The following is a 13,967-nucleotide window of genomic DNA, read 5'->3' as shown; positions in this document are numbered from 1 at the left end:
GGAAATTATTCTAGTCTTGTTTCAACTAGCCTGGAAACTTAAACTTTTGAACTTTCCAGTCCTGCATCAATGCCTGGACATACACCAGATCTCCTAAGAATGCCTGAAGGACTCATGTATCCAGACTATGTGGCATAGATCTGACATCTATTATCCAGGCCACGGATGTGACCAGGGCTCCTGGCGCCCATCTTCTAGACCAGCTAGCATCCTCATCTGTATCTCCTGACATCTAACTGAATACTAACTACCTTGAGCCAATCCTAGGGTTAAGAATGCAAAATTGATTATTCTGAAGAATGTATTTTTCACTATAAAAACTTTTAACTTTTCTTAATTGTTTGGAAAGTCCTTCTGGGTTTTTGCCTAGTTATGGTTCTGGTTTGCAAACTCTAAACCTTTGAATAAATCTTTATCATTTATTTCTAGCCACAGCCTCCAAATTCTCTTTAAGCTCTCTTGACACATCTCTATTAAATCAAATTATTGCCACAGCTAACTAGAAGTACTGAATTGTTTAATTACATGTATGGGGATATCTTAAACATTTATTTTACCAAATAAACCATTCAACAAGGTCCATACAGATGATTCAATTACCCCTTTCAGTTACAAGACATATGTTTCCCTTTACTACCCAAACATCAAATAATTAAGTAATACTTGCTTCTTGTGTGCTGGGGGCCATAGCCACAGAGATGATCTCCTGGTATTACTCATCTTATTTAGCTCCTGAGCTTCAAGCTGTGGTCAAGGAGAGCTCCAGGATTTAGAGTTCTCCCCTGAATTCTGAGTTTTCTCTACGTAAAACCTTCAGAATTTGTTTCTGAATCCACCTCTTAGAACTTGACTTTCCTCTTATTGCAAAGAGTATCAATACATTATTTTAAGTGCATTACATGGATTAAGTCATGTAATCAGCATTACAGTTCCTATGATGTTGGAAACTAAGTAAAGTAACTTGCCTATCGTCATGAAGTAGGTAAGTGGCACAGCTGGATCCAAATCCAGGCAGACTAGTTCCATGCTTGTAACACTATATTGCTTCTTATTAAATACCTCTATGAAGCATTTCTTCTGTTTACCCTCTTTCTTTCCATCTGCACTGATGCCACATTGCAGGATGTCTTAGCTACGTTATTACTATGGCTTCTGAGTTTGTTTTTCTTCTTCCAATTTCTCTCTGATTATCTCTGGGTATGACTGCCATATTCACTTTATTAAAACACCAGTTTCATTGTGTCACTGTTTTGATCAAGATACTGCATTTTTACTGTTGTAAAATGTACATATTATCATTTTAACCATTCATAAGTGTACAATTCAGTAACATTAAATACATTCACAATTCTGTGAATGTATCACCACTATCTCTACCCAAAACTTTTTCATCATCCCAACAAAAACTCTGTACGCATTAACAAATAACTCCCTCTTCGTCTAGATCCTGGTAACCTCTATTCTAATTTCTGTGACTCTGAATTTGTCTATCCAAGAAACTACATTTTGCACACCACATCTTCCTTCTAATTCTCCTGGTCTTCCCATAATTTGATAATATATGAACCTTATTCATTTTTTCTAATATTCTCCAACCGAATAAAATCTATTTTCTCGACACTCTATTCTCTCAACTACTATAATTATAACTCTAGTCATTACCATACAGTTTATCATATTTAACATTGAGTGTTAGAGCCAGATCGAATCTCGTAGGTCTGCTAGTCCAATCTCATTTTACAGACTAGAAAGCTTAATAGCTTGCTTGAAGCCACACATAGTTGGTGGCAGAGATGGTATTTGAACACAGAATCCAAGCCTTATGAAAACTATTTAAAACTACCATTTATTGAGCATTCACAATGTCTCAGACACAGTACTGGGCATTTGACATTGTATTCTCAAACAAGTCCTGGGCAGCCTTTGTCACCATCATCATTCTAATTTTCTATCCTACAGATGAAGAAAAATCCCAGTTCAGAGAGGCAATTTCTTTCTTCATGCGTTTGCTTTCTCTCAATAATTAAATATAGTCGGATTTTTCCACGTGCATAAATCTTTCCATCTCCACACCTAGGCAGTAAGTCCCATGAGGGAAGTGATCATGTCTTTTCTAGCCTAGCAGAACCTTAGCATCATGCTGCATTCCCATTGTTCAGTAAATAAACAAATGGATAAACTGGTGTGCGTGGTATTTGAGAGGGTTTGCTTCAGTCTAGGGATCTGTGTCACGGCAATGACAACACATCCCTACAGTGAATGTAAAATTGTTTCGATATCACAGTGCCGGCAGAAGGTTGATACTAATTAAACTGCAAGTGCCCTCTCCAGCGCCATACAATTTACAAAGCTGCCCTTCAAGGGTCTGTCCTTAAACTCCGCAGCCGGACCATGCACAGCTGTAGAGATCGGAGCGGAATCCGAGCCACTGGAGTTGGTGGTCACTGCTTCACTGTTGCGTCTGACGCAGGTTTTGTTTTGTTCTGTTTGGGGTTGACGTTTCGGTTTTACTACCACCGGCTGGGGGAGGCCTGAGTGCTCCATCAGGATTGCCACGGTGGGATCGAGGGCTCAGCCCCATCTCTCTATCGGATATTCAGCCAGGAGCTCTAGAGACCCTGATCCCCGCACAAAGATGGTGCTGAGCCCGAGCTGAGCCAATGGGAAGTGGCGTTGCTCCTGGTTGCCTAGGTAACAACCAATGGGCAGCGGGAATTGTGCCCAGTGTCGCTGCCAAGGATGGCGGCGTTAAGTGGGACAGGAGCTGGTGGAGGTGGTGGAGAGGCAGGTGGCCTGGACTAGCCCGACGGATCTAAGGTCCCGGGCGCTGGAACCCCTCGCCAGGGCGTGACGGTCATCTCAAAAGACGGAGCCCAGGTTGTTTGGTGGTACTAGTGGAAGGGGGGCCGGAAGGGTGTGGCCAGTGAGGAAGGGGCTGAGGAGCCCAGCCCGAGATTACGGGCTGGGGACCGTGGCTACAAGACCGACTCGCTGACGGGAGGGTGGCTACCTGGGGTCCCAAACTCGGGTCTCTCGTTGCCAGCGCTACGGGCTGAGGCCTGGGAGAGCAGGCGGCACCCGGGTTAGTGAGCAGGGTGGGTGGGGATGGCAGAACTGTGCGAGCAGAAAGTCCCGCCCGGGCGGGAGAGCGTACTCGGGTAGAGGGCAGGAACAGTTGTAGAAGGCAAGAACGGGTGACTGAAGGAAAGGGGAGGTCGACAAGGAATTGCTGCCTTTTGCCACCTAGGGCTTTGTTTGCTTTGGGCCCGCCTCTCTCTCGCTGCGGTAGAGAGTCGTTCCACACCTCAAGGTTTGGGGAAATTGGGTGCCCTGGTTAGTTGATGGTAGTAGTAGCATCCCTGTAATCTAGAATGTCCAAAATGCTTTGGTATCAGCAGGAGTAATTGGGCTATATTAGAACCCGGACCAGGCATTTTCCTTAACCATGAAATGGATTAGTATCCTGGCAGTCCCCATCACCCCCAAGTCGTCTTTTTATTTTTATTTTTTTACCTTCTTACTTGGGTCAGGATTTTCTTTCTAGGTTCTTCAATCTAACTATCCCACAGGCGTCCTAACAGACGTTTTAACAAGTAGCAATACATTTGTTTACTTTTCTAGTAGAAGAGAGACTTACCGGGAAAAAAAAAAGACATAATAAAAAGTAATTTCAAGCCCATTTAAAACACTTTAAAAAGAACGTTTGAATTTTTTGTTCTAGGTTTCATCTTTGTTCATCAAAGCTTTCGTTTTCTTTTCTTTAGGATTCTAAAAGCCTAAGAACTGATTTTTTTAGACTTTTTAAAAAGATTTTATTCATTTATTTTTAGAGAGAGGGAAGGGGAGGGAGAAAAGAGAGGGAGAGAAAACATCAGTGTGTGGTTGACTCTCACTTGGCCCCTGCTGGGGACCTGGCCCCCAACCCAAGCATGTGCCCTGATTGGGAATTGAACCTGCAACTCTTTGGTTTGCAGCCTGCACTCAGTCCACTGAGCTACACCAGCCAGGGCAGAACTGCTTTCTTTATAACTGAAGAAATTTTGACAAGACTTAGGGGAGGGTAGCTCAGGAGAGGGGCAGTGTTGAAGGTATATGTGGGTAATTGAGGTTGCTGCCTCCCAGCAATGTTCCTAAACTGAAAATTTATTCCTCTTCATGTCAGTTTTTTTTTAATTCTCTGCCTTTGGACACAAGTTACTATGAATGCATACATATTTTTTAAACAAGTTTGAGTTCTAAAATTAAAAAAGACAAACAGAATGGAAATAACAATTATTCCTGTCTCTTACTTCTATTTGGAAATGTCTGGGTCAGACAAAAAGAAACAGCAAGGATATAGTCTGTTGTGCAGACCAGTGGTGTATTAGTTTACAGGGACAAAGTAGTTATTTCCTTTTAGGTGAAAGTTTGGATTGATTCTTTACAACCCATCCAACAAGAGAGCAGAAAGGGGAGGTATCTGTTTAGAAGAAGCATGAATTATCTTGACTTTGTGACTAGATTCCATATGTATAGCTGAAATCTAAACTGGTAGGCCATCTATTTTCTTTAGAAAGATTTTTTGAGTAACTGATAAAAATACTGATTTGCATTCTTTAAGTATTGGGTGTTCAGTCTTCATTAGCACTGACTGTACTTTATAAAACTAGATTTGTCCCAGTGACCATGGTAACTGGCGAAATTTTTTTCTGGGTCATTGGCTGTGCAGCTGAGTATTACTTAGCATAGCTATTTACAGAGGTCATAAATAAAAATCCTGGTACTGTCCCAAGCAGTGACAATATCAATTATTTGGATATAGGTAAAGCTTCTAGTCAAATGTGTTTAACCGTGGCCTTAGCCCAATAGAGTTGATGTGTATTGTCTTTAATAAGCACTTCTGACTGTCTTGGGAATGGATTTTATTTTGATAAGCAAGTATTGAATGAGGTTTGCTGTATCTCCCTAGATGAAAACAAGGAGGGGAAATTTGTAGTACAGTGTGTACTTTTGAAAACAGATGGCAGAGGGTGGTGGCAGGGTTAGGTCGAGAGTTGATGTTCTCTTTCTTTCCGGGACCTTCTCCCTCTGAAACAAGGTGGGATGCCACTATTTGGGAGTCTCATCGGGCCTTGAGAAAAAGTAAACCAGAGGCTTCTCCCCCCGCACTCCCTGTAGTCAGTCTGACGCCTCAGATTGCACTGCAGTGACTCCTTCCAAAGTTCTGGGTGAGGATAAGTTAGCTGCTGCCTGACACTGAAAGGAAATGCCCTTCTGTATAAGTAAGGATTTTGTGTTTATGTTTTGGAATGGTTGTTTAGTCATGAGATTTAGTAGAAGATACAATCTTTCAGATTCTTACTTGTTTTGAAGGAAGGAGATAGTTCAGATTTGTACCATAAGCTGACTTTTAGTACCTTGACTTAATTTGTTCCAGGGGGAGCTGAAGACGACCTCTAGCTATCACAGTTCCTCTCCAGCCTGGAAAGAGTTTTCTCCAGCAGTTTTTATGGAAAACGGTTTCTCTTCCTCTCATTAATGTTGTATTTGCACTGTCTGATGCCAGGCTGACGATAAGAGGATTGTGCACCTGAAATTGGATGCAGACCTTGTGGAGCATTGATGGAACAGAGGTGGCATCACCGCTCTGAGAGAATAGCCTCAGAGGTGTTTGAGGAGCTTTAAGACAAAAGAAGATGATCCTTTCCCCAGGCTGCCTTCTGTATGTGAGAGATGAAGTTTCTGAGTAATTAGACAAGTGAGAAAGTCCCTGATGGACCTGTGGGATGGACTCCCAAACATCTCTAGAGGCGCCTCCACAGAGCTGGCCTTCATTACGGGGGTAGGAATGACTGTTCCTCCGTGTTTGGGTGAAACCGCAGGGGTCTCAGAACTTGAACATCCTCTTGGCTGCAGAACCCATCTGTCCTCATAGCTGGGGTGAAACTAGAGCTCTGAGACACAGCCAGGGCCTGGAAGACGTGACTGGGCCCTGCTCCATTCAGGCCAGGCCGATTTCACGTCAGACCGTGTCTGGGCATGTGGCATCAGTGTCAGAAATTATCGTGACATAGGCCAAAATTAAAATATCCCATAGGGTATTGATAAAGAACAGATGGGTGGCGACTGTAGTTTGTGTTTTCTCTACCTAGTATTGACCTCATGAGTCAACATTGCTGACTTTTTTTTAATGCTATTCCAATTATGGGGGGTAGCATTTTTTTACTGAGACTTTAGAGAAATGTCCATTATAATAAGGGCGTGAGTTGATGTGTCTCTTTGAAGAGGAAAAGAACAACATTTAAAGGACTGGGCTAGATGATGTTCTAGGTGCTTTCATGTATGTTACTTCATTTAATCCACATGCCAACTCTGTGTAGTAGGTATATATCATCTCCACTTAATAGAGGAGGTTTATATAGACTGAAATTTAGAGACACTTAAATAAGTTGCCCGAGGTTACACAGTGAGCCAGGCTCTGGATCCGGGTCTTGGTGCTACCGAGGTCCACAGCAGCACCGTATTACGGTAGGAGGCAGCACAGGATAGGATAGTGTGGAAGAATGTGGACCCGAGAGCCAGCTGCCAGGGCTCTGATTCTAGCTTACACACGTTAGCTGCATGACCTTAGTTAACTTACCCTTGCTGCAACTCAGTTTCCTCATCTGTAAAGTGGAAATAATAATAATAGTGCCCACATTGTCAAGTTGTGAGATAAAATTAGATAATGTATTTTAAAAACAATTATGGTGCACACTAAATAGTCACTAAACGTTAGTTGCTGTTATGAAGATGTTTCAAATAGCTTTTCTGGGGCTAGCTCAGTTGATTGTAAAGGGTTGCGTTGGCTGACGAGGAGTATATATCTTAGCACTGTCCACCACCACCATTTAGAGAAAACAATGTATATCTTGTTTTAATTGAATGCTTAAACGTCATTTTTTAAAAGATTTTATTTATTTTTTAGGGAAAGGGGAAGAGAGGGAGAGAAACTTCAATGTGTGCTCGCCTCTTGAACACCCCCAACTGGGGGCCTAGCTGGCAATCCAGGCATGTGCCCTGACTGGGACTTGAACCAGTGACCCTTTGGTTTGCAGGTCAGCGCTCAATCCACTGGGCCACACCAGCCAGGGCTAAAGCATCATTTTTGTATAAAATATGCCAGATCCCTCTTGTACTGTCTAATCCATGCTTTCTAAGCTCATCTTGATTTTCCATAATGGACACATCAATATAAGACTTAACAGTGTGTGTGGTTTGGGCTTCTCTGGGACGTGAAGGAAAAGGAAGCTAGCTGGTGGCACCAGGCCCACAGGGATTTTTTAAAAAATTGTCCTCCAGGTTTAGCCTCTGAGTTCTGAATAAGAGGTACTCTTGTCCTGTTGGAACTCAGGTGCCTAAGGGTCAGACTCTGGGTTAATTATTAATAACGGGACCTTTCAGTGGTGATTTCTAGGTCAGAGAGCTCTTCACACACAGCATTTCCATATATTGGAGTAGGAGTCCACAGGCTTTCATGTGTGCAAGGATCTAATGATGTGCTGGTCAACACTGCAGACTGCCAGGCTCTAACCACACAGAATCTGATTCAGTAGGTCTGAGTGTGGGCCTAGCACTATGCATTGTCACAGTCACTTGAGGAGACATTGTATCATTTTGATCTGGAAAAGTAGCGAGGGGGAGTAAAAACGACCTAGGGGATTTAAAAAAGGAAATAGGGATTGCATTTTTTAAATATATCAAATGATTCTGTTTATCTCTATTTATATTTAATGATATTGTGGGTGTCTTAAATCCCTTTTTATAGTATACCCTTGAATACACACATTCTTTTACCACTCATCTGAAGCCGTACATCGTCAGTCTTCAAAACTACTGAGTGGAAGTGATGCTTCTTTTCTCCTATGATGTACCTGTCATCGTCATCCCCTCTGCTCCCTTTACTCTGCTGCCCCTCTAGCTCAGGTCTCAGGATCCCATATCTGGGAGTATCAGTTAGCTTTTGCTGGGTAATACATCACCCCAAAACACAGTGGCTTAAAACAGCTACCATTTCTTTAGTCTGTGAGTCTGTGGGCTAGTAATTTGGGGCTGGGCTCAGAAGGGCAGCTCCTCTGGTCCTGCCCGAGCTCACCAGGGCATCTGCGGTGAGCTCCGGCAGCTGCTGAGCTGGGGCAGCTGTGCCACGTGGCCTCTCCTCCTCTGGCAGACTGGCCTAGGTACGTGCACGTGGGCACAGCACAGCTCCACGTGCAGCAGGAGGGCAGCCCAATGTACGTACGAGTGCTTGTCTAACCTCTGCTGCATCACCTTTGCTGACGCGCCATTAGTTATATAACCCAGCCAGATCCAGTGGGTGGCGGAGTAAACAAACTGCCTCCTAACGGGAGGATGTGCCATGACACAGTGCAAAGGCTGAATGGGGGGAGAATAATTTATGCCGATTTTCACAGCCTGCTGAATTGTCACATCTGCCTTGCAAGCGTCTCTGGCTGTAGGTTTTTGCTGCTCCAACCCATTCTGCTTCCTGCTGCCAATTTCATTTTCCTTAAACTTTGCTTTCATCATATCACATCACTCTTCACTCCCCTTCACCCCCCTGAAGCTTTCTCTTTACTCACCTTATCAGCTATAAACTCTTCTGCTTAGCTGTCAAAGGTCTCTTATGCTTGCCTGACCCTAAAGTAGAGGGCATAGTACCTGGGAGAAAAGAGCCAGCAGGGCCGGGGAGGCCAGGGCACCAGCTCCAGCTTGGCCACTGACTAGCTTTTCACTTTCCGGGCTTCTGTTTCTCTGTCTATAACAAGAGGGAGTTTGGATTGAACCTGAGAGGTTCTTTTCAAACTTAAGATTTAGGCTGCGTGTACCTAGACAAATTTATTCCCTATTACTCCGTAAATATCCCTTCCACTCCAGGCAGACCCGGCTTCTTATTTTCCTCCTGCACATCTCGTGTTTACGTTGCTCTTTGCGCCTTCGTCCCTGTGTCTTCTCAGCCTGGGATTGCCCCTGCCTCTGCACTGCTGGTTTTCAGCCCAGCCAGCTTGGCACTTGACTGGTAGTCGTGCCAACTAGATTATAAACTCACTGAGGGAAGAGACCGCATTTTACACTGTGGTTAAGTGTATAGTAGGTGTCAAGCAAATGTTTGTAGATTAATCCTAAATTTCCATCTCAGGTCATAGAAAACTGGAACTGGCTGAAAATGTTAAAGACAAGTAGGAGGATAAGACTGCTTGGGCAGAGGTGGTGATGGTGATGGTGTTGGTTGGAGAGGTGGGTAGTTTCGTTAAATGTACTCAAGGTAGCACGCACGTAACTGAGCTGGACGCCTTTAGAATGTATCTACAGAGCTGCTCCGCAGGCCTGTCCTCCAGCCATCCCGTGACGCTGGTTCTCCTCTGCTTGTGTCCTGCAGTTTTCATCCTTCTGTACGCTGTCGCCATGACCCTGACAAAAGGTTCCTTCACCTACTCCAGTGGGGAGGAATATCGTGGCGAGTGGAAGGAGGGTGAGAGGACCCCGGGGGGTGCCCAGTGATGAACACTTCATTTGGCTGAAGGACAAATAAGCCAGCTTGATTCATCTTCAGGTCTAACTCCAAGCTTTAATCTGATAGTGCCTTTCCTTTATTTAATGTTAGGAGTATAAGTAAAAGAATTAAAAAATACTGTTGTTAATCTAACCTCCAGAAGTAAGTTAAATCTTTGTACTTCTTTTTTTTTATATTTATTTGTTTATTTTTAGAGAGAGTGGGGGAGGGAGGGGGAGAGAGAGAGAGAGACAAACAGAAACATCAATGTGTGGTTGCCTCTCACGTGCCCTTTACTGGGGACTTGACTTGGCCCGTAACCCAGGCATGTGCCCTGACAGGGAATCAAACCAGCAACCCTTTGGTTTGCAGGCTGGCACTCAATCCACTGAGCCACACCAGCCAGGGCAAATGTGCTTCTAAATTGTGTTTTAACCCTTTTATTCTTGAGTCATAGCATTTGGGAATTGTTTTTCTGAATGCTAATGTATCTGCAGAGTAAAATGAATTTAGTGTCCCTAAATCAGGAAATACAGAATTTATCGCAATGACTTGATTCCAGTGAGCCTTAAGAACTTAAGGAAATTAGGCCAGACACTCAAAAGCAAGTGACATCCATTGCCTTGAATTTCCTGTGGCAGTTCATTACATTTAGAAGTATCTATTCTTTGGAAGTTACATTTTTTCAGAGCCTGAGACTATACAGGAATTAGCTTAATGATGTTCAATTTGGAAACAGTCTGGCTACTTAAAAGTCCCGTGGGTCCAGTCCTAGCAAGCCAGGAACTACCCCAAAGAGACTCCACTCTACAGCTGTGCCAACGAAGAATAAGAACACCTCACGCTGTTCCCAGGCATGTGCAGCTGAAGAGTTCTGAGCCTTGAGAGGAGAGACTGCAGATGGGACGGGACCTTGCCTCTGTACATCTCCAGCCTTTTCTTCTGCCTCCCAAACCCCTGCTGTCCCCTCTAATATGACCTTCAGAGGAGAGACCTCCTGAGGCTATCTGCTGGGGAGGCTCTGTCCACCAAAGAACTGCCTCTGCTCTGCTGGAGGAGCATCACTGCCCCTCCTGTACCTCGCTGTTCATCTCGCTGTTTTCTGGTCAGTTCACTGGGTTAGCTCAGCTCTGCTCACATAACAGAGCTCAAGCCAGTGTCCCAGTGAGGCTGGTGGGTTTGCACAGGAGCTGCACGGTGCTAAGACGTGTGCTTTCATTCTTCTCAGAGTGGCAGTGTGGTTAAGAGTGGAGGGCTGTAAGGTCAGGCTGCCTGCTGTGTTTGCCTTCCTGCTCTACCACTTAATTGCTCTGAGATCTTGTGTAGTTGTTTAGCTTTATTTTGCCTTGGTTTCCACATCTGTTAAATGGGAATAATCATAGTACCGTGCCTTCCTCATAAGGCTGCCACAAGGGTTAAATAAGATGATAAATACAAAGTGCTTAGGAGAGTGCCTGGCACATGATAAAAGCACTACATGCTGTTTTAAAGTACGGTCCTGTCCTTCATACTGGAGATCTGCTCCAGATCTGACGGTTGTGCCTTGGGGTGGGAAGGTCGCAGGAGCCAGGCTGCTACTCTGGGTATTAGTTCTCTGCCCTGACAATGTCACCACTTCTCGTCTTTCCTTTGTGGGGGGTGATGGGAGGCAAGGGGTGTCGGACAGTGAGCGAGGACCCTGAAGCTGCCCCACTCCAGCTGAAACCTGTCCTTCTCTTCACTCAGGCCGCAGACATGGCTTTGGTCAACTGATATTTGCAGACGGCGGCACCTACCTGGGTCATTTTGAGAATGGGCTCTTCAATGGCTTTGGGGTGCTGACCTTCTCAGACGGCTCAAGGTGGGTACGGGGGCACTCTTTTCTCAGCCTTCAACTAGGGAGATTCTGATCCAAAAATGATCGTGATAGATCTCTGGTCAAACCAGAGCTTGTCCCAGGCCCTCTGAAAACAGGCAAGGGTTAAGCATTAGTTTTTTGTTGGTTATTTTATAAATAGATCTCAAATTTGAAGTGGCAAGCGATGAGTGAGCTTCTACTCCACCACTGCTCTGTTACCTCCTTGAGGTTAGGGCCTCACATCATACACACCCTCTGACCTCTGCTGGTTGGGCGTGGGGCGGGTGGGGCTCTGAGATACGGTAAGTGACGCCAGCTTTGCTCCTTGGCATTAGAAAATAACTCGAATTGGTAGCTGCTTGACTCAGTTATCCGTGACAGCTCATACTCCCCTAAGGGCTAACATCTTGTGTCTCTGCAGGTATGAGGGGGAGTTTGCCCAGGGCAAGTTCAATGGCGTCGGAGTGTTCATTCGACATGACAACATGACCTTTGAGGGTGAATTTAAAAATGGCAGAGTAGATGGTTTTGGTAAGTTGCACCCCAGCAGGATGGGAGACTCAGGCGAGGGTAGTGTGGGCGGAAGTACACCTTGTTAGCTTTAATCCTTGTACGGGTGCCCAGCAATCCATAGTGACCGTGCCCTATGGCTGCCTAGTCACTGACCTTACAGAGTACTCCTGACGGGGGCTGCGAGGTTTTCTCTTCCTCAGCCTCTAACTTCCAAGGTGATCTTTTCTGAGTCACTGATGCCACTGTCACTCCCATATGTCCTCTCCGCCCCTCAAAGGCCTGCTGACTTTCCCCGATGGGTCCCATGGAATACCCCGCAACGAAGGCCTGTTTGAGAACAACAAACTGCTGCGGCGGGAGAAGTGCTCTGGGGTTGTTCAGCGGGCGCAGAGCGCCTCCAAGTCGGCCAGGAATCTCACCGCCTGACGGGCGGGCGCTGCGGTGCACCAGCTGACAAGGGTTGGGTAGAGCCGCAGCCCTGTCATTCCCTCGGGGTGAACGGATGAACCCGATGTGAGAGGAGCTGGGATGACCTTGGAGCAGAAGCCGCGTGCTATGCCCTGCACCCGCCAGTCAGGGAGGGACGCGACCGCAGAGGAGTTCTGAGGACTCGGGCCGGGCCCGGGCCCTGCAGCGGTGGTGGTGCCAGGTCCGTCTCTCCCTCGTCTCACTTGTTGGTGTTCTCTGTCCAGCGATGACACCCTGGGTTACCCAGCGCAGACTTGCTGCTGCCTTCTACTCCCTTCTCTGCCAAGTGATGCAGAATCTCTCCATTCTGCTGATATTTGGGGCAGACGGTCCTAGCCCCAGACGAGGGCCAGGGCTTTGGGCTACCCTGGAGAAATACAGAAAAAAGTAGAGACTGCGTAGACAGTGCAGCCACCCTGTGAAAGTCCAGACCGGAGCTTTTCCGTCTTGCTCCCTCGTTTGCTGCTGACGGGCGTCGTGGCTCCAGGCTGCACTTGGACCAGATGGGTGTTGGTGTCTGCCTGTTCCCCCTGTGAGGGGTTAGGTGAAAGTGCCATTTTCCTTTCCCCGACTTTACAGGCTGTCTTCCTTACCTGAGTTCTAGCAGATACTCCCCATTGTGCCTCTCTCATTAGTTATGGGACAGGATCCCTTTATGGGATAGTCAAGGAAGAAACCAATGCAAACAGTTATCTTAAAAGTTGTATTTATTACTTATTCCAGGGCAAAAGGCAGGCCTGTTGGGGCTATCTGAGGCCCCGTCGTGGGGTGAACTGAATCCTTAGGGCTGACTCGGCTCCGTCCCAGTGGACCAGTAGTTTAGGTGCAAGTGGACCCGCCCGAAAACCCGTGCGAACTGAGCGAGCGCTGGCTCCTGGCATTTGGGTCACTGTAACTCTTCCACCATGAGCCTTGGCCATCTGGTGGGGGTCAGATCTTGACGGATAGGATCCTGCACAGGTCATCACAGAGGCCATCAGTTACCCTGTGATCCAGTCCCGCCCCGCCCCCAACCCCTTCCCCTCACACTGAATGTCTCCTCAACAGCAGATTGTGGTGGAAATTATAGCCTTGTGCCTCTGTTTATTCTCTGAATTGTACTGTAGAAACAAGTGTTTATGAGGAATAAACAAATCACCAGAACTGCCCATAGCTAGTTTTCTTGACTTCTTTGCTCTGGGTCTTCGTGGTTGTTAACCCATTTGCTGTTTCTAAAAATTAATAATAGAGGGGGCTTGGAGCTGACACTGTACATTTTACTACATATATCATCTGAGTCTCAAACCTCTGCACGGTAGGAGCATTTAAAAAAATCAGGTTTAACCAGTCAATGCCACCCTAGTATATTCAATTAAAGAAGAGTCAGGCTCAGGTTGCCCAGCCTGGTGGCAGAGCCGGGCGGGATTTGTTTCCAGGTCTCCCTGATTCTGAAGCACTTTCCCTTCTACCCGCCTCACCCCGTGCATCAGAGCACCCCTGTCCTGAGACCAGTCCCTGCCACACCTGCTGGCTTACCTCAGGCAAGTCACTCCTGCCTGGGTTTCCCTTTCTCTACACGCTCCCCTGCCACACTAACCCTGTCACGTGCCTGGTCTTCTGTAGTCCTGGGAGGATGGTGCTGTTACCATCCCTGTGTCA

General features: G+C 46.1%; 1 protein-coding gene across 2 annotated transcripts; it reads left to right on the top strand.

Moving 5' to 3' along the window:
- Window positions 1-2,735: 2,735 nt before the first annotated feature.
- On the top strand, window positions 2,736-13,477 carry MORN4 (MORN repeat containing 4). 2 transcript variants are annotated; one of them, XM_045854710.1, is made up of 6 exons: window positions 2,736-2,877; window positions 9,158-9,255; window positions 9,398-9,490; window positions 11,237-11,351; window positions 11,770-11,879; window positions 12,139-13,477. In XM_045854710.1, exons 3-6 carry the CDS (start codon window positions 9,424-9,426, stop codon window positions 12,285-12,287), a joined length of 441 nt encoding a protein of 146 aa, XP_045710666.1. In that variant the 5' UTR covers window positions 2,736-2,877; window positions 9,158-9,255; window positions 9,398-9,423; the 3' UTR covers window positions 12,288-13,477. The 2 variants fall into 2 exon arrangements, with proteins under 2 accessions (XP_045710666.1, XP_045710664.1); XM_045854708.1 differs by lacking the exon at window positions 9,158-9,255.
- Window positions 13,478-13,967: the final 490 nt, after the last annotated feature.

This window comes from Phyllostomus hastatus, unplaced genomic scaffold (assembly GCF_019186645.2).
Source record: "Phyllostomus hastatus isolate PE091 unplaced genomic scaffold, TTU_PhHast_1.1 phas_scaffold_1066, whole genome shotgun sequence".
NCBI classification, from domain to species: Eukaryota; Metazoa; Chordata; class Mammalia; order Chiroptera; family Phyllostomidae; genus Phyllostomus; species Phyllostomus hastatus.
Note: the sequence above shows the minus strand (reverse complement) of the source record. Positions and strands in the feature narration are given on the sequence as shown.